General features: G+C 41.1%; 1 protein-coding gene across 1 annotated transcript in view; it reads left to right on the top strand.

Moving 5' to 3' along the window:
- The window catches only part of Taf1 (TATA-box binding protein associated factor 1), a 323,621-nt gene that overhangs the window by 275,756 nt on the left and 24,317 nt on the right, over positions 1–23,548 (top strand). The window contains exons 31-32 of the mRNA XM_071676313.1: positions 14,728–14,838; positions 18,929–19,113. Of these exons, the coding sequence (XP_071532414.1) occupies positions 14,728–14,838; positions 18,929–19,113 (296 nt within the window). The remainder of the gene's footprint in view (positions 1–14,727; positions 14,839–18,928; positions 19,114–23,548) is intronic.

The following is a 23,548-nucleotide window of genomic DNA, read 5'->3' as shown; positions in this document are numbered from 1 at the left end:
ATATACTCTTAATAACTTCCACAGAGCATCTCTATCAACCCTATCATATGCCTTCTCCAGATCCATAAATGCTACATAAAAATCCATCTGTTTTTGTAAGTATTTCTCACATACATTTTTCAAAGCAAACATCTGATCCACACATCCTCTACCACTTCTGAAAGCATACTGCTCTTCCCCAATCTGATGCTCTGTACATGCCTTCACCCTCTCAATCAATACCCTCCCATATGATTTCCCAGGAATACTTAACAAACTTATACCTTCGTAATTTGAACATTCACGGGGGGGGGGTGGTTTTTTTTTAAAAAGGGGGTGGGGGGGGGGTTTTTGGGGGTTTTAATTTTTTGGAAAAAGGGGGGGGGGGGGGGGAAAATTTTTTTAAAAAAGGGGAAAAAAGGTGGAACAATGGAATAAGGGGAGTGGGGAGGAAGGGATTATTAGGGAACTTGATGGTTTGCGAAAAATGTTTTTGCATGAGAAGAGTGGGAGGTGGTTGATTAGAAAGGTAGTGAGGGTGGGATGAAAAAATAAAAAATTTGGAAAAAAAGAGAGGGATTTGGACGATTTTTGGGGGAAAAAATGCAATTGATGGGGATGTATAAAAAAAGGACAGGGGGTAAAGAAAAAGGTGCAAGAGGTGAAAAAAAGGGCAATGAGAGTTGGGGTGAAGAGTATCTTAAATTTTAGGGAAAAAAAAAGATTTCGGAAGGGGGTAAAAAAAGTGCTAAGACAAGGGAGCAAAAAACTTCAGTAAAAGGGGCAAAGGGGGAGGGTGAAAACAAGTAGTGGATGTAGAAGGAGAGGGAGGATATTTTGGGTTTTGTTGAAGGGTTTTTGAGATAGATGGAGATATGGGGTTTTGGTCGAGGTGGTGTCAAAGTAGAGGGTTGGGGAAAATGATTTGGTAAAAAGGAAAGGTATAAATTTTGCGGAAGATGAAACCCCGGAAGGGCAGCGGGTTTTGGATGGTATTGCAGTGGAATTTTTTAAAAAAGGGGGGTGACGTATTTTGCTGGTTGGAAGGGTTATTTAATGTTGATATCAGGGGTGAGGTCCGAGGATTGGGGGAAAAAGCTGCATAGGCCATTGTACAAAGGAAAGGGGAAAAGAGTATCTCAAATTAAGAGGTAAAGTTTGTTGAGTTTCCCGGGTAAATTTTTGGGGGAAGTTTTTGATTGGAGGGTAAAGGCATTACAGCATCAGAGGGGGAAGAGCAGTGGGTTTCCAAAAGTGGGGGGAGTGGGGATCAGGTGTTTGCTTTAGAATGTTTGAGAAATACTTAGAAAAGCAAAGGATTTGTATGTGCATTTAGGGTTGGGAAGGCATATGATAGATTATAGAGATGCTCTGTGGGAAGGGATTAAAATATATGGTGTGGGAGGAAAATTGTTAGAACATGAAAAGTTTTTATCGAGGATGTAAGGCTGTGTACGTGAAAGAGAGGAAATGATTTGGTTCTCAGTAATGTAGGTTTCGGCAGGGGTGTGTGATGTTCCCCTGGTTTTTTAATTTTTTTTTGGTGGGGTTGTTAGGGAGGTAAAAGCAAGAGTTTTGGAAAGAGGGGCAAGAAAGAAGTTTTTTGGGGGGGGGTGAAAGAGCTTTTGGGAAGTGGTCAGTTGGGGTTTTTGCTGAAAAGCGTGGTGGTGATTCAGTGAGAAATGCGGGGTACTAGTTTGGAAGTGTGTGGGAAAAAAAAATTAAGAGTAAATTGAAAAGAGAAAGGTTTTAGGTACGTAGGGGGAGGGGCAAGTCAATTGGGAGGTAAGTTTAATGGGAAAAAACTGGAGGAAGTAAGTGTTTTAGATATCTGGGGGGGATCTGGCAGGGAGGAACCATGGAAGCGGAAGTGGGTATAGGGGGGGGGGGGGCGAAATTTTGGGGGCCCCTTTAAGAATGTGTGGAAGCGAGAACTTTTTCGGAAAGCAAAAAGGGTATGTTTGAAGGAATAGTGGTTCCAAAAAGTTGTATGGGGGCGAGGCGTGGGGTATGGATAGAGTTTGGCAGGAGGATGGGTGTGCTGGAAAGAGATGTTTGAGGCCAATGGTGGTTGAGGGGGTTTGATCGAGTAATAAGTAAGGGTAAAAAGAGTGTGTGGAAATAAAAAAGGTGGTTGAGGAGAGAAGGGGTTTTTGAAGGGTTTGGGCACATGGAGAGAAAGATGAGGGGAAAAATTGCCCCAAAGGGTATTGTGTCGGGGGTGGAGGGAACAGGAGAAAGGGGGACCAAATTGGGGTGGAAAATGGGGTAAAAAGATTTTTTGGGGATGGGGCCCAAAAATGCAGGAGGGGAAAGGAGGCAAGGAAAAAAGAGTGAATTGGACGAGTGGTATACCCCGGGGTTGACGGCTGTCGTGGATGAACAGGCATGTGAAGCGTTGGGGGAAACCCAAAGAAAGTGTGTAGGTATGTATATTTTCGTGTGTGGAGATGTATATAAGTGTTGGGGGCCCCCCCCCCCGGGGGGGGAAAAAAAGGAAAAAAAAAGGTTTTTTTCCCCCAAAAAAAAAGGGGGGGGGAAGGGGGGAAAAAAAATTTTAAAAAAAGGGGGGGCCCGGGGGAAAAAAAAATTTTTCCCCCAAAAAAAAATTTTAAAGGGGGTTATTATTATTATACTTTGTCACTGCCTCCCGTGTTAGCAAGGTAGCGCAAGGAAACAGAGGAAAGAATGGCCCAATCCACCCACATACACATGTATATACATACACATCCACAGATGCACATATACATACCTATACATCTCAATGTATGCATATATATACACACACAGACATATACATATATACACATGTATATAATTCATATTGTCTTACCTCATTCATTCCTGTCGCCACCCCGCCACACATGAAATAACAACCCCAGCATGTGCGCAAGGTAGGGCTAGGAAAAGACAGCAAAGGCCACATTCATTCACACTCAGTCTCTAGCTGTCATGTATAATGCACCGAAACCACAGCTCCCTTTCCACATCCAGGCCCCACAGAACTTTCCATGGTATACCCCAGACACTTCACATGCCCTGGTTCAATCCATTGGCAGCAAGTTGACCCTGGTATACCACATCGTCCCAATTCACTCTATTCCTTGCACGCCTTTCACCCTCCTGCATGTTTAGGCCTCAATCACTCAAAATCTTTTTCACTCCATCTTTCCACCTCTGATTTGGTCTCCCATTTCTCCTCGTTCCCTCCACCTCTGACACATATATCCTCTTTGTCAATCTTTCCTCACTCATTCTCTCCAAGTGACCAAACCATTTCAAAACACTCTCTTTCGCTCTCTCAACCACACTCTTTTTATAACCACACATCTCTCTTACCCTTTCATTACTTATTCGATCAAACCACCTCACACCACATGTCCTCAAACATCTCATTTCCAGCACATCCACCCTCCTCTGCGCAACTCTATCTATAGCCCATACCTCGCAACCAAATGTCATTGTTGGAACCACTATTCCTTCAAACATACCCAATTTTGCTCTCCAAGATAACGTTCTCGACTTCCACACATTCTTCAACGTGCCCAGAACTTTCGCCCCCTCCCCCACCCTATGATTCACTTCCTCTTCCATGGTTCCATCTGCCACCAAACCCACTCCCAGATATCTAAAACACTTCACTTCCTCCAGTTTTTCTCCATTCAAACTTACCTCCCAATTGACTTGTCCCTCAACCCTACTGTACCTAATAACCTTGCTCTTATTCACATTTACTCTCAGTTTTCTTCTTTCATACACTTTACCAAACTCAGTCACCAGCTTCTGCAGTTTCTCACCCGAATCAGCCACCAGCACTGTATCATCAGCGAACAACAACTGACTCACTTCTCAAGCTCTCTCATCCACAACAGACTGCATACTTGCTCCTCTTTCCAAAACTCTTGCATTCACCTCCCTAACAACCCCATCCACAAACCAATATACACTGAGAACCAATCACTTTCCTCTCTTCCTACACGTACACATGCCTTACATCTTCGATAAAAACTTTTCACTGCTTCTTACAACTTGCCTCCCACACCATATATTCTTAATACCTTCCACAGAGCATCTCTATCAACTGTATCATATGCCTTCTCCAGATCCATAAATGCTACATACAAATCCATTTGCTTTTGTAAGTATTTCTCACATACATTCTTCTAAGCAAGCACCTGATCCACACATCCTCTACCACTTCTGAAACCACACTGCTCTTCCCCAATCTGATGCTCTTGTACATGCTTTCACCCTCTCAATCAATACCCTCCCATATAATTTACCAAGAATACTCAACAAACTTATACTTCTGTAATTTGAGCACTCACTCAAATATGGTGTGGGAGGCAAGTTGTTAGAAGCAGTGAAAAGTTTTTATCGAGGATGTAAGGCATGTGTACGTGTAGGAAGAGAGGAAAGTGATTGGTTCTCAGTGAATATAGGTTTGCGGCAGGGGTGTGTGATGTCTCCATGGTTGTTTAATTTGTTTATGGTTGGGGTTGTTAGGGAGGTGAATGCAAGAGTTTTGGAAAGAGGGGCAAGTATGAAGTCTTTTGGGGACGAGAGAGCTTGGGAAGTGAGTCAGTTGTTGTTCGCTGATAATACAGCGCTGGTGGCTGATTCATGTGAGAAACTGCAGAAGCTGGTGACTGAGTTTGGTAAAGTGTGTGAAAGAAGAAAGTTAAGAGTAAATGTGAATAAGAGCAAGGTTATTAGGTACAGTAGGGTTGAGGGTCAAGTCAATTGGGAGGTAAGTTTGAATGGAAAAAAACTGGAGGAAGTAAAGTGTTTTAGATATCTGGGAGTGGATCTGGCAGTGGATGGAACCATGGAAGCAGAAGTGAATCATTGGGTGGGGGAGGGGGGTGAAAATCCTGGGAGCCGTGAAGAATGTGTGGCAGTCGAAAACATTATCTCGGAAAGCAAAAATGGGTATGTTTGAAGGAATAGTGGTTCCAACAATGTTGTATGGTTGCGAGGCATGGGCTATGGATAGAGTTGTGCGCAGAAGGATGGATGTGCTGGAAATGAGATGTTTGAGGACAATGTGTGGTGTGAGGTGGTTTGATCGAGTAAGTAATGTAAGGGTAAGAGAGATGTGTGGAAATAAAAAGAGCGTGGTTGAGAGAGCAGAAGAGGGTGTTTTGAAATGGTTTGGGCACATGGAGAGAATGAGTGAGGAAAGATTGACCAAGAGGATATATGTGTCAGAGGTGGAGGGAACAAGAAGTGGGAGACCAAATTGGAAGTGGAAAGATGGAGTGAAAAAGATTTTGAGTGATTGAGGCCTAAACATGCAGGAGGGTGAAAGGCGTGCAAGGAATAGAGTGAATTGGGACGATGTGGTATACCAGGGTCAACTTGCTGCCAATGGATTGAACCAGGGCATGTGAAGTGTCTGGGGTATACCATGGAAAGTTCTGTGGGGCCTGGATGTGGAAAGGGAGCTGTGGTTTCGGTGCATTATTGCATGACAGCTAGAGACTGAGTGTGAACGAATGGGGCCTTTGTTGTCTTTTCCTAGCGCTACCTCGCACACATGAGGGGGAGGGGGATGGTATTCCCATGTGTGGCGAGGTGGCGATGGGAATGAATAAAGGCAGACAGTGTGAATTGTGTGCATGGGTATATATGTATGTGTATATTGAGATGTATAGGTATGTATATTTGCGTGTGTGGACGTGTATGTATATACATGTGTATGGGGGTGGTTTGGGCCATTTCTTTCGTCTGTTTCCTTGCGCTACCTCGCAAACGCGAGAGACAGCGACAAAGCAAAATAAATGAAATAAATATATATATATATATATATATATATATATATATATATTTTATATATTTTTCATATGTATATATATGTATATGTGTGTGTGTGTGTATATGTGCGTATGTTTGTGTATGTATATGTATATATATGTATATTATCCCTGGGGATAGGGGTGAAAAATACTTCCCACGCATTCCTCGCGTGTCGTAGAAGGCGACTAGAGGGGACGGGAGCGGGGGGCCAGAAATCCTCCCCTCCTTGTATTTTTTTAACTTTCTAAAATGGGAAACAGAAGAAGGAGTCACGCGGGGAGTGCTCATCCTCCTCGAAGGCTCAGACTGGGGTGTCTAAATGTGTGTGGATGTAACCAAGAGGTGAAAAAAGGAGAGATAGGTAGTATGTTTGAGGAAAGGAACCTGGATGTTTTGGCTCTTAGTGAAACGAAGCTCAAGGGTAAAGGGGAAGAGTGGTTTGGGAATGTCTTGGGAGTAAAGTCAGGGGTTAGTGAGAGGACAAGAGCTAGGGAAGGACTAGCAGTACTCCTGAAACAGGAGTTGTGGGAGTATGTGATAGAATGTAAGAAAGTAAATTCTCAATTAATATGGGTAAAACTGAAAGTTGATGGAGAGAGATGGGTGATTATTGGTGCATATGCACCTGGGCATGAGAAGAAAGATCACGAGAGGCAAGTGTTTTGGGAGCAGCTGAATGAGTGTGTTAGTGGTTTTGATGCACGAGACTGGGTTATAGTGATGGGGGATTTGAATGCAAAGGTGAGTAATGTGGCAGTTGAGGGAATAATTGGTATACATGGGGTGTTCAGTGTTGTAAATGGAAATGGTGAAGAGCTTGTAGATTTATGTGCTGAAAAAGGACTGGTGATTGGGAATACCTGGTTTAAAAAGCGAGATATACATAAGTATACGTATGTAAGTAGGAGAGATGGCCAGAGAGCGTTATTGGATTACGTGTTAATTGACAGGCGCGCGAAAGAGAGACTTTTGGATGTTAATGTGCTGAGAGGTGCAACTGGAGGGATGTCTGATCATTATCTTGTGGAGGCTAAGGTGAAGATTTGTATGGGTTTTCAGAAAAGAAGAGTGAATGTTGGGGTGAAGAGGGTGGTGAGAGTAAGTGAGCTTGGGAAGGAGACTTGTGTGAGGAAGTACCAGGAGAGACTGAGTACAGAATGGAAAAAGGTGAGAACAATGGAAGTAAGGGGAGTGGGGGAGGAATGGGATGTATTTAGGGAATCATTGATGGATTGCGCAAAAGATGCTTGTGGCATGAGAAGAGTGGGAGGTGGGTTGATTAGAAAGCGTAGTGAGTGGTGGGATGAAGAAGTAAGATTATTAGTGAAAGAAAAGAGAGAGGCATTTGGACGATTTTTGCAGGGAAAAAATGCAATTGAGTGGGAGATGTATAAAAGAAAGAGACAGGAGGTCAAGAGAAAGGTGCAAGAGGTGAAAAAAAGGGCAAATGAGAGTTGGGGTGAGAGAGTATCTTTAAATTTTAGGGAGAATAAAAAGATGTTCTGGAAGGAGGTAAATAAAGTGCATAAGACAAGGGAGCAAATAGGAACTTCAGTGAAGGGCGCAAATGGGGAGGTGATAACAAGTAGTGGTGATGTGAGAAGGAGATGGAGTGAGTATTTTGAAGGTTTGTTGAATGTGTTTGATGATAGAGTGGCAGATATAGGGTGTTTTGGTCGAGGTGGTGTGCAAAGTGAGAGGGTTAGGGAAAATGATTTGGTAAACAGAGAAGAGGTAGTGAAAGCTTTGCGGAAGATGAAAGCCGGCAAGGCAGCAGGTTTGGATGGTATTGCAGTGGAATTTATTAAAAAAGGGGGTGACTGTATTGTTGACTGGTTGGTAAGGTTATTTAATGTGTGTATGACTCATGGTGAGGTGCCTGAGGATTGGCGGAATGCGTGCATAGTGCCATTGTACAAAGGCAAAGGGGATAAGAGTGAGTGCTCAAATTACAGAGGTATAAGTTTGTTGAGTATTCCTGGTAAATTATATGGGAGAGTATTGATTGAGAGGGTGAAGGCATGTACAGAGCATCAGATTGGGGAAGAGCAGTGTGGTTTCAGAAGTGGTAGAGGATGTGTGGATCAGGTGTTTGCTTTCAAGAATGTATGTGAGAAATACTTAGAAAAGCAAATGGATTTGTATGTAGCATTTATGGATCTGGAGAAGGCATATGATAGATTTGATAGAGATGCTCTGTGGAAGGTATTAAGAATATATGGTGTGGGAGGAAAGTTGTTAGAAGCAGTGAAAAGTTTTTATCGAGGATGTAAGGCATGTGTACGTGTAGGAAGAGAGGAAAGTGATTGGTTCTCAGTGAATGTAGGTTTGCGGCAGGGGTGTGTGATGTCTCCATGGTTGTTTAATTTGTTTATGGATGGGGTTGTTAGGGAGGTAAATGCAAGAGTTTTGGAAAGAGGGGCAAGTATGAGGTCTGTTGGGGATGAGAGAGCTTGGGAAGTGAGTCAGTTGTTGTTCGCTGATGATACAGCGCTGGTGGCTGATTCATGTGAGAAACTGCAGAAGCTGGTGACTGAGTTTGGAAAAGTGTGTGGAAGAAGAAAGTTAAGAGTAAATGTGAATAAGAGCAAGGTTATTAGGTACAGTAGGGTTGAGGGTCAAGTCAATTGGGAGGTGAGTTTGAATGGAGAAAAACTGGAGGAAGTGAAGTGTTTTAGATATCTGGGAGTGGATCTGGCAGCGGATGGAACCATGGAAGCGGAAGTGGATCATAGGGTGGGGGGGGGGCGAAAATTCTGGGGGCCTTGAAGAATGTGTGGAAGTCGAGAACATTATCTCGAAAGCAAAAATGGGTATGTTTGAAGGAATAGTGGTTCAAACAATGTTGTATGGTTGCGAGGCGTGGGCTATGGATAGAGTTGTGCGCAGGAGGATGGATGTGCTGGAAATGAGATGTTTGAGGACAATGTGTGGTGTGAGGTGGTTTGATCGAGTGAGTAACGTAAGGGTAAGAGAGATGTGTGGAAATAAAAAGAGCGTGGTTGAGAGAGCAGAAGAGGGTGTTTTGAAGTGGTTTGGGCACATGGAGAGGATGAGTGAGGAAAGATTGACCAAGAGGATATATGTGTCGGAGGTGGAGGGAACAAGGAGAAGAGGGAGACCAAATTGGAGGTGGAAAGATGGAGTGAAAAAGATTTTGTGTGATCGGGGCCTGAACATGCAGGAGGGTGAAAGGAGGGCAAGGAATAGAGTGAATTGGAGCGATGTGGTATACCGGGGTTGACGTGCTGTCAGTGGATTGAAGCAGGGCATGTGAAGCGTCTGGGGTAAACCATGGAAAGCTGTGTAGGTATGTATATTTGCGTGTGTGGACGTATGTATATACATGTGTATGGGGGGGGTTGGGCCATTTCTTTCGTCTGTTTCCTTGCGCTACCTCGCAAATGCGGGAGACAGCGACAAAGTATAATGAAAAATAAAAATAATATAGTGGTTTCAACAATGTTATATGGTTGCGAGGCATGGGCTATAGATAAGGTTGTGAGGAGGAGGGTGGATGTGTTGGAAATGAAATGCCTGTGGACAATATGTGGTGTGTGGGGTGAAAGGGTAAGAGAGATGTGTGATAATAAAAAGAGTGTGGTTTAGAGAGCAGAAGAGAGTGTGTTGAAATGGTTTGGTCACATGGAGAGAATGAGTGAGGAAAGATTGACAAAGAGGATATATGTGTAGGAGGTGGAGGGAACAAGTGGAAGTGGGAGACCAAATTGGAGGTGGAAGGATGGAGTGAAAAAGATTTTGAGAGATCAGGGCCTGAACATACAGGAGGGTGAAAGGCGTGCAAGGAATAGAGTGAATTGGAACGATGTGGTATACTGGGGTGGACGTGCTGTCAGTGGATTGAACCAGGGCATGTGAAGTGTCTGTGGTAAACCATGGAAAGTTTTGTGGGGCTTGGATGTGGAAAGGGAGCTGTGGTTTTGGTGCATTACACATGACAGCTAGAGAGTGAGTGTGAATGAATGTGGCCTTTGTTGTCTTTTACTAGTGCTACCTTGTGCACCCGCAGAGGTTGGGGGGGTGCTGTTTCAATTTTAGTTTTTCAATTTCTCCTTTTTTCCCCACTTTGTTCTATTCATCCACACTATTCCTAGACATATTGATACATTTCTTGCTCAGTTTTGAATGTTTTTTCAGTGATTGTTCTTGTATAATTTTTGTAAAACTGCTCAGGTATTGTCTTTGTGAAATTGATTTTGAAACTTGAAAAGTTATGATCATGTTTCCTTTTTTTCTTCAAATTGTGAGATAAACGCAAATCCCATGAATGTGTTATACCGAAGAGCATTTTGATATTAATTGTGCTTGCCATTAGTAGAAAACTAGATACCCTAAATATCTTCCTTCTCTTCTTCATTATTTTTCAGTATGAAACTCACCTTGATGCCTTAGAGAAGAAGATAGCTTTAGCACAAGAGCGAGCATTAGAACAGGCAGAGACAGATTCTCTTGGCACATCTCTTGGGCCAGATGATGATGCCAACTACACCTATGCTGAACCTGAGCAAGACCATCCTGACCACCATTTAGGGTCCCCATCTGATCATCTTACTGGTTATTCAGGTACATTACCACTATGCATTTTGAAGAATAATGATTGTGGACTGATAATCATATTAATATCAGTCCATGAAAACAGTGAAATTGGTGCTCAAAAGACTAGTTTTTATTATTATTGTTCTGTTAAGCCCAAGGTTATTATAGATTTTCACATACTTGTTACAACAACTAGTGAACAAGATATCAGCCATATTACTTTGAATGGTGCAATGGTTTTAGGACCTCCAGTTCTTAGAAATTTACCCTTAAACTGCTCCCATGATGATTCAACTTTTCCCACCCCTGTTTAGATATGCAGGTTTACTCTGTCGGCATTATGGTATAATGAAAAATTCTTTCTTCTTTATCTCTCCAACCACCATTGTAAGTTTATGATCAGTGACCTGTGGGTCATGTGTACATGGTGACCCCACAGAGTATATGTAGACTGGTGGAAGATCATAGTGATAAGGAAGAACAGTTATGATATTTAAGAGTTGGTGAGGAAAGTGAAGAAGGGTAAGTTGAGTGTGACAAAATAAGTGACTTACAGAGTGATTTTAGTAGAATTATGTAAGGAGAGGGAGGCCACCATGGTTGGTCATCCCAGACCTCCCTCAACTTGGCCTTTCTTCACGTAGAGAAACTTATGAAGCAGCGGTGCTTGGTTTTCTTCTTGTGTGACCCCTGGGGTGATCAAAGACACTGTTGACATGATTGATAGAGATCTAGAATATTTCTGAGAAAGAATGCACCTTCAACATCTTCTCTGTACAAGTGAGCCACTCTACCTGACATTTTATAGTGTGAGTAGTGTAATATTTCTGACTAAATTCATGTTATTTGCTATCATTGCTGTTCCTGTGTATGAAATAGATTTCAAGTATGAAACCAAGTTTAAGAAAGAAGCATAGACTTCATTATCCTTCTTACAAATGCCCTCCATTCTCCCTCATTAAACTCATTCATAATTTCTGCAGTGTAATACAGAGGTTATTTGTCAACGTCTGTGTAGAGTCTACACATTTAGAATAATGTATACAATTTTACCAACCATGTTGCCAAGTATGATGATACAGCATCAGTGGTGACTTTACAGTTTTGTGCATCATTTCTTTATAGTGTTAGAAGATAATCTTGTTGTGTGGAAGTAAATTATTTTTTTTTTTCTAATCAACCTGAAGTGTTCATTACTGAGCTTTAGGTTTGTATCTTAAGGGCCACTTCTACTTCCCCTAACTCCCATATCCCATAGATACTCTACATTGCCAACCACAGTTTTAGCAACTTTGCAACCCCATTGGTTAGCAAATGACTTCTGTATTTCTAAATATTTTCATTTTTATTCATTATACTTAATCGTCGTCTCCAGCGTTAGTGAGGTAGCACAAGGAAACAGACGAAAGAATGGCCTGACCCACCCACATACACATTTATATACATAAACGCCCACACACGCGCATATACATACCATACAGTTCAATGCATATATACATACACATACATATACATATATACACATGTACATAATCATACTTGCTGCCTTCATCTATTCCTGTCGCCACCCTGCCACACAAGAAGAAGCATTGCCCCCCCCGGCGCGTGCGCATGAGGTAGTGCCAGGAAAAGACAAATAGGCCACATTTGTTCACACTCAATCTCTAACTGTCATGTGTAATGCACCGAAACCAAAGCTCCCTTTCCACATCCAGGCCCCATGAAACTTTCCATAGTTTACCCCAGATGCTTCATATGCCCTGGTTCAATCCATTGACAGCACGTCCACCCCGGTATACCACATTGTTTCAATTCACTCTATTCCTTGCATGCCTTTCACCCTCCTGTATGTTCAGGCCCCGATCGCAAAAAATCTTTTTCACTCCATCCTTCCACCTGCAATTTGGTTTCCTGCTTCTTCTCGTTCCCTCTGCCTTTGACACATTTATTCTCTTTGTCAATCTTTCCTCATTCATTCTCTCCATGTGGCCAAACCATTTCTACACACCCTCTTCTGCTCTCTCAACCACTCTCTTTTTATTACCACACATCTCTTTTACCCTTTCATTACTTACTCGACCAAACCGCCTCACACCACATATTGTCCTCAAACATTTCTTCTCCAACACATCCACCCTCCTCCGCACAACCTTATCTATAGCCCATGCCTTGCAACCATATAACATTGTTAGAACCACTTTTCCTTCAAACATACCCATTTTTGCTCTCTGAGATAATGTTCTTGCCTTCCACACATTCTTCAATGCTCCCAGAACCTTCACCCCCTCCCCCACCCTGTGACTCACTTCTGCTTCCATGGTTCCATCCGCTGCCAAATCCACTCCCAGATATCTAAAACACTTCACTTCCTCCAGTTTTTCTCCATTCAGACTCACCTCCCAATTAACTTGTCCCTCAACCCTACTGAACTTAATAACCTTGCTCTTATTTGCATTTACTCTCAGCTTTCTTTCACATGCTTTACCAGTTACCAACTCTGTAGTTTCTCACCCGAATCAGCCACCAGTGCTTTATCATCACTGAACAACAACTGACTCACCTCCCTAACCACTCCATCCATAAACAAATTTAACAACCATGGAGAGACATCATGCACCCCTGCTGCAAACAGACATTCACTGGGAACCAATCACTTTCCTCTCTTCCTACTCGTACGCATGCCTTACATATTTGGTAAAAACTTTTCACTGCTTCTAGCAACGTACCTCCCACACCATATACTCTTAATAACTTCCACAGAGCATCTCTATCAACCCTATCATATGCCTTCTCCAGATCCATAAATGCTACATAAAAATCCATCTGTTTTTGTAAGTATTTCTCACATACATTTTTCAAAGCAAACATCTGATCCACACATCCTCTACCACTTCTGAAAGCATACTGCTCTTCCCCAATCTGATGCTCTGTACATGCCTTCACCCTCTCAATCAATACCCTCCCATATGATTTCCCAGGAATACTTAACAAACTTATACCTTCGTAATTTGAACATTCACCCTTATTCCCTTTGCCTTTGTATAATGGCACTATGCATGCATTCCGCCAATCCTCAGGCACTAAACCATGAACCATACATATATTGAATATCCTCACCAACCAATGAACAACACAGTCACCCCCCCCCCTTTTTTTTTTTTTATAAATTCCGCTGCAATACCATCCAAACCTGCTGCCTTGCCAGCTTTCATCTTACAGCCACATATCTTCTCTAGTCATCAAATTTATATTGATCTAGGACTTACTTCAGCCATACATCCAGTTTTCTTTTGAAAACTTCCTGTATGATACTCTCAAGTTCCTGATCTCATGAATACAACATTGAAGAGTCTTTCTGTCTTTCAAGCTAGGCACTCATACAATTGTGTATAGTTTCATCTTAAAATTCGTAGGAATATTTACTGATTTAATAACTTTCCTCTTCCCATATGTAATACTTATGAGTAGGCTTCACCTGAGACAAAAGTAGCACTTAGTACTTACTATTTATTACATATTGTACTTGATTCTGTAGCTGTCAATTTTACTTTAATCCAGTACTTTCTTTAGCCGTCCATTCAGTTCTCTTTTGATTGTCGGTTTGTATGCTGCCACACATAAATGATTTTATATTGTTATCATGCTTCATAACTTTACAGTTATAGTTCTTTTAATTTGTCATAATATTTCATGTGTCCATGCCATTAATTTAACATGCAAAATGTTTGAAGATTATCTTTTAGTTTCTTTATTTCAGCTTATATTGTCAATGACAGTATACCAGAACAGTATTCTTATTAACACATTGAACATTTTCATCATCAGCCTTCTGTATTTCATAGGGATTATTCTTATTCTCATATTGCTCATTATCTGGCTTGATCTTTGGTATTTATACTCTGATCGTAAAAAAAGTCAAATAAGCCCTGTCCACTTATACACAAGAGGCTTGTTATTGGTTGTAGAGACAGTGGGTGCTGATAGTCTAATTAGAGCTGTTTGCATATTTGATGGTTTATGATATATTATAGAAAATAGTGACATTTATATGGGTACAAATACCATACCACATTATTCGGCTTATGTAACGATAGTAAGATTTTACCTTAATTACAGTAAAGATATTATCTTTGTAAAATGTTTAACAAAGATTGAAAAAGTTTTAGCAGCATTTCTCAGTGACTCTCATAGAAATCAGTAGCTCAACTTTTTTCAATCTTTGTTAATCATTTTATAAATATGCTACCTTTAAGTGAATTAAGGCCAAATCTTATTATTGCAATGTAAAGCTGAACAACCTGGCTTGGTGTTTGTACCCATATGATTACTGTTGGGATCTAAAGCAACTTAGTGCCTGTGAAACTTTTATAATATCCCCCACAACTTTTACAGGTGATGAAGATGATGAGCATGTAAATGTAGTGGATGGCGATGAAGATGACATGATGCCAACAGCTAAAAGACGAAGGATACAACAGGAGCAAAGGAATGTATTAGAGGAAGGTAAATTGACATTACGATTTCTCTGATTTTACTTGTCTCTCTCCTATGCAGTTTGTTACATATGCTTAAGGGACTCTTTGGATGCCTTCTTAAAAATCAGGGTTATGACCCTCCAGTCCTCATAATTTTCATTGAGGAAGCACTGGCCTTTCTTCCTCTTCATTCATTACTTATCCTTGGTAGCAGCATCTCACTTGTTTTGGACCTGCTCTTGGCTAATCTAAGACCGATCCAAAGATGATGTCATTGATACAGTCAATCCCAGCCACTAGCAGCACAGTATTTTCGTAGATTTCATGCTGTCAAGATGCATTCTGTTACCAGGCTGGCTATTACCCTCCCATGGATTAGTATACTTTAATTATTTATATTGTATTATACTTAAACGCTGTCTTCCGTGTCAGGGAGGTAGCGCAAGGAAACAGATGAGGAATGGCCCATCCCTCCCATATACACACATATACATACATATACATTTCAGTGCATACATACATATACATACACAGACATATACATATATACACATGTATATATTCATACTTGCTGCCTTCATCCATTCCTGTTGCCACCCCACCACACATGAAGAGCATCCTCCCCCCTCCTCCTCCTCCAGCGAAGTAGCACCAGGAAAAGACAAAAAAGGCCACATTCATTCACACTCAGTCTCTAGCTGTCATGTGTAATGCACCGAAATCACAGCTCCCTTTCCACATCCAGGCCCCACAGACCTTTCCATGGTTTACCCCAGATGCTTTCATGCCGTGGTTCTATCCATTGACAGCATGTCCACCCCGGTATACCACATCACTCCAATTCACTCTATTCCTTGCATGCCTTTCACCCTCCTGTATGTTCAGGACCCAATCGCTCAAAAGCTTTTTCACTCCATCCTTCCACCTCCAATTTGGTCTCCCGCTTCTCATTGTTCCCTCCACCTCTGTCACATATATTCTCTTTGTCAATCTTTCCTCACTCATTCTCTCCATGTGTCCAAACCATTTCAACACACCCTTTTCTGCTTTCTCAACCACACTCTTTTTATTACTGCACATCTCTCTTACCCTTTCATTACTGTCATTACTTATACCACATATTGTCCTCAAACATTTCATTTCCAACACATCCATGATCATTCCTCCGCACAACCCTATCTATAGCCCATGCCTCGCAACCATATAACATTGTTGGAACCACTATTCCTTCAACATACCCATTTTTGCTCTTCGAGATAATGTTCGTGCCTTCCACACATTCTTCAACTCTCCCAGAACCTTTGTCCCCTCCCCCACCCTGTGACTGAGTTCTGCTTCTGTGGTTCCATCCACTGCTAAGTTCACTCCCAGATATTTAAAACACTTCACTTCCTATAGTTTTTCTCTATTCAAACTTAATTCCCAATTAACTTGTCCTTCAACCCTACTGAACCTAGTAACCTTGCTGTTATTCACATTTACTCTCAACTTTCTTCTTTCACACACTTTACCAATCTCAGTCACCAATTTCTGCAGTATCTTACCCGAATCAGCCACCAGTGCTGTATCATCAGCGAGCAGCAACTGACTCACTTCCCAAGCCCTTTCATCCACAAAAGACTGCACACTTGCCCCTCTCTCGAAAACTCCTGCATTCATCTTCCTAACAATCCCATCCATAAACAAATTGTGAAAAAATGATCCTCAAGAAAATCAAAGAAAACTTCTCACAGCATGGGGTCACATCCAGTCACTCTAACAGCATATCCTAGATGGATGCAACCAACCCAACACCCTCCCCTACATTAGTAGTGCCAATAGACATCAACAAAGTATTTGACACAGTCCCATGACTTATCCTTGCTCAAGAAATACTTGACTCCACCTTTCACAACAACAAAATGTGGTTGGTCATTTTCATTCCCAGCCACTATACCAGTCACTTACAGTGGCCTTTCCTCCCAAACACAAACTCTAAAGTAAATTCCCCAAGGAGTAGTTCTTTCTGTAACTTAGATCTCTTCCTGTATGACCTCCCATTAATTCAGGCAAACCTCAGTATGAAGGTCCTTACATGTATAGATTCTGACATCACATTGACAACAACAAACATGCAGCACTCCATAACTCACTTAGAGCAATGGCTACCAACAGGAGAATATCTGCATCTTGACAGAAATGATCATTCAGTCTCTTAATTGCAGACAAACATGAATCCAGCTAACACTCTTCAGTCACCTTGAATGGACAGTCACTCCCTTTTAACAAAACACCAAGTATTCTAGGCATCACATGTGACATTTACTCCCCATTCCAATAGCATCAACACAAAAGCATCACACAAACTAAATGCACTCAGAACACTGTTCCACTATATGTATGCCTCACCTACCTGGCCTTCCTTCTTCTGGAAAGCAAATATGATAAAGATGCAAACCACACAAAATAGTGCTTTCAGAACAACTTCAGCATGAAAACCTATGCAGCAGTACTAGACACCTTCCCAACCTAACCACTCTGTAATTAACAACCAACCCTCAAGTAGAAATTAAAACCCTGCCTTTTCTTGTTTCACACTTCAGTAACCTCTACTCACAGATCCCCCCACCTCCAACAAATAGAATGTTGAGAAAGCACATGAAACCTGAAATAACCAAGCATGCTCTAAACAACTGAGTTCCCAACTAAGTCTTAAAATCCAACCCTCTGGACATATACTATTTAGAAACCACTCTCCAGACAAACAAGTCACACTATCTCACTTACACTCTAGGCATCATGCATCACTACAAAACTGTAAACACAGTTTCACCATATCCCAAGACCCAGTGACACCAAGCACTTACAGTGCAATTTCTCTACACTTTCTGGGCACATGCAACGACCATAAAGAAGACATCAAGGACATTCTGTACAATTTCCCTGCACTTTCTGGGCATGCATGCACATACAGCCTTGCACCACATAATAATCTATGGTCCCGACTGGTGGACTTGATCAGCTTCCTGAGTACTGTGAGAGCCTCATAAGTATAGAAGGGATTCTTGGAATAGAAAGGTATACTTGTTCGTTGTTTTGGCTGCCATCTGTGGCAGAGCTTATAGTTCTTTTGGAATTCATCTTGTGGTGGGAGATTTTGTGTGGAGGTTGGTGCCATAGCAATTTGCTATTTGTCACCAAATGCCCATAGCACTGAATGGGTGAAAGTTAAGGACAGATACTACAAAAGCCTCTAAGATGTTTAACTATGTCTTATTTTTCAAAGCTTTGATTTCAAGTTGTTACTGTAAGATGCAAGGAAAATTGCCTTTTTTTCCTTCATGATAAATCCTTAAGAAAGTTGAGTCCAAAACTCAACTTTATCATTCTTTTCTCTTAATACATATGTCACTTGCTTTTTTATCCATATTACTGTAGAACGCACATGATATGTCCTGGTTTTGAATTTCTACTTGAGGTTTGTGGAAAGGAAAGCTCCTCTATATCAATTGCATGATCATTTTGAATGAGGAACTGTGCTCTTACATCATGATAAAGTCCTTATGAATTTTGTGACTTAGTTTCTTTGGCTTTTGCATGTCGTGCATTCAACATGTCTTGGTAGACAATGTGTCCTTTATCAAGAATGGGAAATATATTTCATGGCCCAGGAGTTATTGCTATCTATTAAACAGATAATGTATAAAATAATTGTTTGTGCTGTATTGCAATGCTATCGCTGTTGTCAGCAAATGAAATAATCTGGTATGAGAGATGGTGGAGTGATATTTTTGTCCCTTAAGCAGTATAAGATGAGTGGAAAATATTACCCAACTTGTTAAGGTGTGTTAAGTAAATCATTATCCAAAAATCTGAGTTAAAGGTATTGAGCATTTTGCTATTGATCATAAGTACTTCAGTGTGTGTAGATGGTTGATAACCAATATTTTGGGAAGATTCTTCATGCACCATTGTGCCCTGTAATGGAGAAGGGGCAGAGTTGACATCATTAGAAAGATGGCTATGTATTTTTTGTAAACTTAGCCATATAATTATTCAACTGATGAAACAATGTGATGGAAATGTGTATATGTAAAACTTTACGGAAATATTTTTGTAATTCATACAACTTTTGACAGATCTTGAGTTCAGTGATGATGAGGAGGACTTTGGAGCCCATCAAGTGGTACAGATTCCAGAGGATATGGAAGGTGGTATTGTTCTTGAGGATGACCATTATATTACCCAGCAACAAGGACCAGATGAAACTCAGGGAGCAGCTGAAGCTATGGTGCAACTCTCTGCCCAATATCCATATTACCAGGTGTGTTACTAGAACAGAAAAATTCTTACTTTTTATAACTTTTCATTTATGATTTACTATATAGTTTAGAGAATAAACTCTAAGTTAAAACTCTGACTAAATTTATTATCATCTGCACCAAGTGTTCATAGCAAATGGTTATGGGCGTAAGTGGAAGTACAACAATTCAATACATAGAGGGTTTGCTCTTTTTTTCTGTAGTCTGTCCCAGAAGCATGAGATATATATCTTGGGAATTCATGTGTAAGTGATTTGCAAGGAGGCAATAGGCATTGCTCACCCTTTATGAACTACCCAAAGTTACTCATAGCAGCTCATTTCTTAAAAAGGACCTGGCCTTGGCCAATCAACATCCATCCACCACTGAGTTACTCTTCCTACCATCTGTTCAGAGCTCAAAATATCTCATAGATTACTTACACAGCTACATGTGTTGCATGGTTACAGCTCCTGTCAGCCAAGTTTTCATGGATTAGTAACATATACTTTTGTTTTATTCTTTATTTTTTATGTTGATATTTATTTATTTATAATACTTAACCACTGTTTCCTGTGTCAGCGAAGTAATGCCAGGAAACAGATGAAGAATGGCCCATGCGCTCATATACACATTTATTAATTTTATATTTATTATACTTAAGCACTGTTTCCCACATCAGTGAGGTAGTGCAAAGAAAACAGATGAAGAAAGGTCCAACCACCCACATACACATATATGTGCATAAATGCCCTTACATGCACATATACAATTCAACGTATACATACAGATACATACACAGACATATACATATTCGTACTTGCTACCTTCATCCATTCCCATCAACACCCTGCTACACATGAAATACCATTCCCCCCAGTGAGGTAGCGCCAGGAAAAGACAAAAAAAGGCCACAATCGTTCACGCTCAATCTCTTGCTGTCATGTGTAATGTACTGAAACCACAGCTCCCTATCCACATCCAGGCCCCACAGACCTTTCCATGGTTTACATCAGATGCTTAACATGCCCTGGTTCAGTCCATTAAAAGCATGTCGACCCTGATATACCACACCATTCCAATTCACTCTGTTCCTTGCATGCCTCTCACCCTCCTTTATGTTCAGGCCCCGATCACTCAAAATCCTTTTCACTCCATCCTTCCACCTCCAGTTTGGTTTCCCGCTTCCCTTTGTTCCCTCCACCTCTGACACATATATCCTCTTTGTCAATCTTTCTTCACTCATTCTCTCTATATGTCCAAACCATTTCAATACACCCTCTTCTGCTCTTTCAACCACACTCTTTTTATAACGACACATCTCTCTTACCCTTTCATTACTTATTCGATCAAACTACCTCACACCACATATTGTCCTCAAACATTTCATTTCCAACACCCCCCACCCTCCTCTGTACACCCCTATCCATAGCCCATGCCTCACAACCATATAACACTGTTGGAACTACTATTCCTTCAAACATACCCATTTTTGCTCTCCGAGATAAATTCTCTCCTTTCACACATTCTTCTTTGCTCTCAAAACCTTTGCTTCCTCCCTCACTCTTTCAACCACACTCTTTTTATTACGACACATCTCTCTTACCCTTTCATTACTTACTCGATCAAACTACCTCACACCACATATTGTCCTCAAACATTTCATTTCCAACACCCCCCACCCTCCTCTGTACACCCCTATCCATAGCCCATGCCTCACAACCATATAACACTGTTGGAACTACTATTCCTTCAAACATACCCATTTGTGCTCTCCGAGATAAATTCTCTCCTTTCACACATTCTTCTTTGCTCTCAAAACCTTTGCTTCCTCCCTCACCCTGTGACTCACTTCCACTTCCATGGTTCTTTTGCTGCTAAGTCCACTCCCAGATATCTAAAACACTGCACTTCCTTCAATTTTTCTCCATTCAAACTTACATCCCAGTTAACTTGCCCCTCAACCCCACTGAACCCACTTCTGACATGTATATCCTCTTTGTCAACCTTTCTTCACTTGTTCTCTCCACGTTCCCAAATGATTTCAACACACCTTCTCCTGCTTTCTCAGCCACATTCTTTTTATTTCCACATATCCCTCTAACTTGATCAAACCACTTACACCACATACTGTCCTCAAACATTTCATTTCCAACACATCTGACCTCATCCGCACAACCCTATCTATAGCCCATACCTTGCAACCATACAATATTGTTGGAACTACTAATCCTTCAAACATAACCTTTTTTGCTCTTTGAGATAACGTTCTCTCTTTCCACACATTCTTCATCCCTCCCAGAACCATCGCCCCCTCCCCCACCTTACTCATTTCTGCTTCCATGGTTCCAGTCATTGTCATGTCCACTCCTAGGCACCAAACACTTCACTTCCTCCAATTTTATTGTATTCAAACTTCCATCCCAACTAACTTGTCCCTTAACCTTGCTAAAGAAATGATCTTGCTTTTATTCATATTCACTCTCTGTCACCAACTTTTGCAGTTTCTTACTCAAATCAGCCACCAGTGTTGTATCATCAGTAAGTAACAACAACTCACATCCCATGCCCTCTCATCCCATACAGACTGCATACTTGTTCCCCTATGCAAGACTCTTTTGTTTACCTCCCTCACCACCATATCCATAAACAAATTAAACAACCATGGTGACATCACACACCACTGCCACAGAACAACCTTCACTTGAAACCATTCACTCTCCTTTCTTCCTACTCTTACTTAAACCTTACACCTTTGATAAAAACTTCTCATTGCTTCTAGCAACTTACTTCCCACACCATGTATTCTTAAGACTTTCCTTGAATCTCTATCAACCATATCATGTGTCCTCTATAGATTCATAAATGCCACATACAAATCCATCTGTTTTTCTAAGTATTTCTCATACATTCTTCAAAGGAAACACCTGATCCACACATCATCGACCACCTCTGAAACCACACTGCTCCTCCTCAGTCTGATGCTCTGTACATGCCTTCATCCTCTCAATCAGTACCTTCCCACACAACAGGTTTGCTTAACACACAAAACCATCTGTAGTTTAAACACTCACTTTTGTCCCTCTTGTTTTTATAGGCAAGCACTATACATGCATTTTGCCAATCCTCAGGTACCTCATCATGATCCAAACATACATTCAGTGCCTCTACCAACTGATCAACTGAATTCAACTCGTGTACTATTCCTCCATCTGCTTTGGTTCCTTTCGTCTCAAGCAAGGCTTTCACTACCTCTTCTCTCTAATCGAAACCAATTTCCATGACTTTTACATTGCAAATCATTCCAACCAAAATACCCTACATCTTCAATTCTGTTATCAAAATCATTTAACAAGCCTTGAAATCAAAATCATTTAACAAGCCTTGAAATTGCTCACTCCAACCCCTCCTCACTTCATCACTACCTGTTATCACTTCCCCTTTTGTCCCCTTCACTGATGTACCCATTTGTTTTCTTGTCTTTTGCACATTATTTATCTCCTTACAAAATATCTTTTGATTCTCCCTAAATTTTACTGATACTCACTCACCCCAACTCTCATTTGCTCTCTTTTTCAACCTGTACCTTCTCGACCTCCTGCTGCTTTCTTATATACATCTATCTTTCTATCTATATATCTATCTGTCTTTCTATACCTCTGATGCCCATTGACTCTGGGAACTCTTAACAAGGTGTGGTCCAGCAAAAGTCTACACTTATCCCTGTCCTTACATGTCTCCCTTGCATACCCCAAACTACTCATTCTTCCAGTGTTTCTCTCCCTCTAGTATTTATCCACCCTGTTTGCCCACATCACAGGTGGTTTTCCATTAGCACCAAGCCGTTTAACTGTACTATTATAAACTCCTAGTCTTGCATTCTTTCCACATGCCCAAACTATTTCAAAGTATTGTATTTCACCCCTTTCTACCTCTTCACAATTCACTCCCTTTGTATTCCCTGCCTTAACACATTTTTCATACATCCCTTCATTTCTTTCTTCATTCCATCTAGTCACTCCACATGCTCTTCTGAAATAGCTCATTTCCACAGCCTGGATTCTTTACCTCTGTGACTCATTTCATGTCTATGTTTTGGCTACATAGGTCAGGGTTGGGAGGACTGTGCTATCCCTTAATCCTCTCTTCACTTCCATATTTACACCTCTACCCTTTATTATTCTATTAAGGGGCCCAGTGACTCTTCTACCCTGTACTGCTGTCTTCCTTATCTTTCCTTCCACATCACTACACTTACCCAAGACATGTCCTAGATACTTAAATTCCCTCCTTATCCAAAACACAAGCTAGTATACTTTCCTCTTTCTATATGGTTTTACAAAATCTATACTTTCACCCTGTTTCCTTTCATGCACCATCACTTTACTTTTACTTGTATTTACCTTCAGTTGTCTACATTTACATACATCATAAAACACATTTACAACCTTCTGCAAC

The sequence above is a fragment of the Panulirus ornatus genome, chromosome 1 (genome assembly GCF_036320965.1).
Source record: "Panulirus ornatus isolate Po-2019 chromosome 1, ASM3632096v1, whole genome shotgun sequence".
Classification (NCBI taxonomy): Eukaryota; Metazoa; Arthropoda; class Malacostraca; order Decapoda; family Palinuridae; genus Panulirus; species Panulirus ornatus.
The sequence above is the reverse complement of the archived record's forward strand: the minus strand, read 5'-3'. Positions and strand labels throughout refer to the sequence as shown.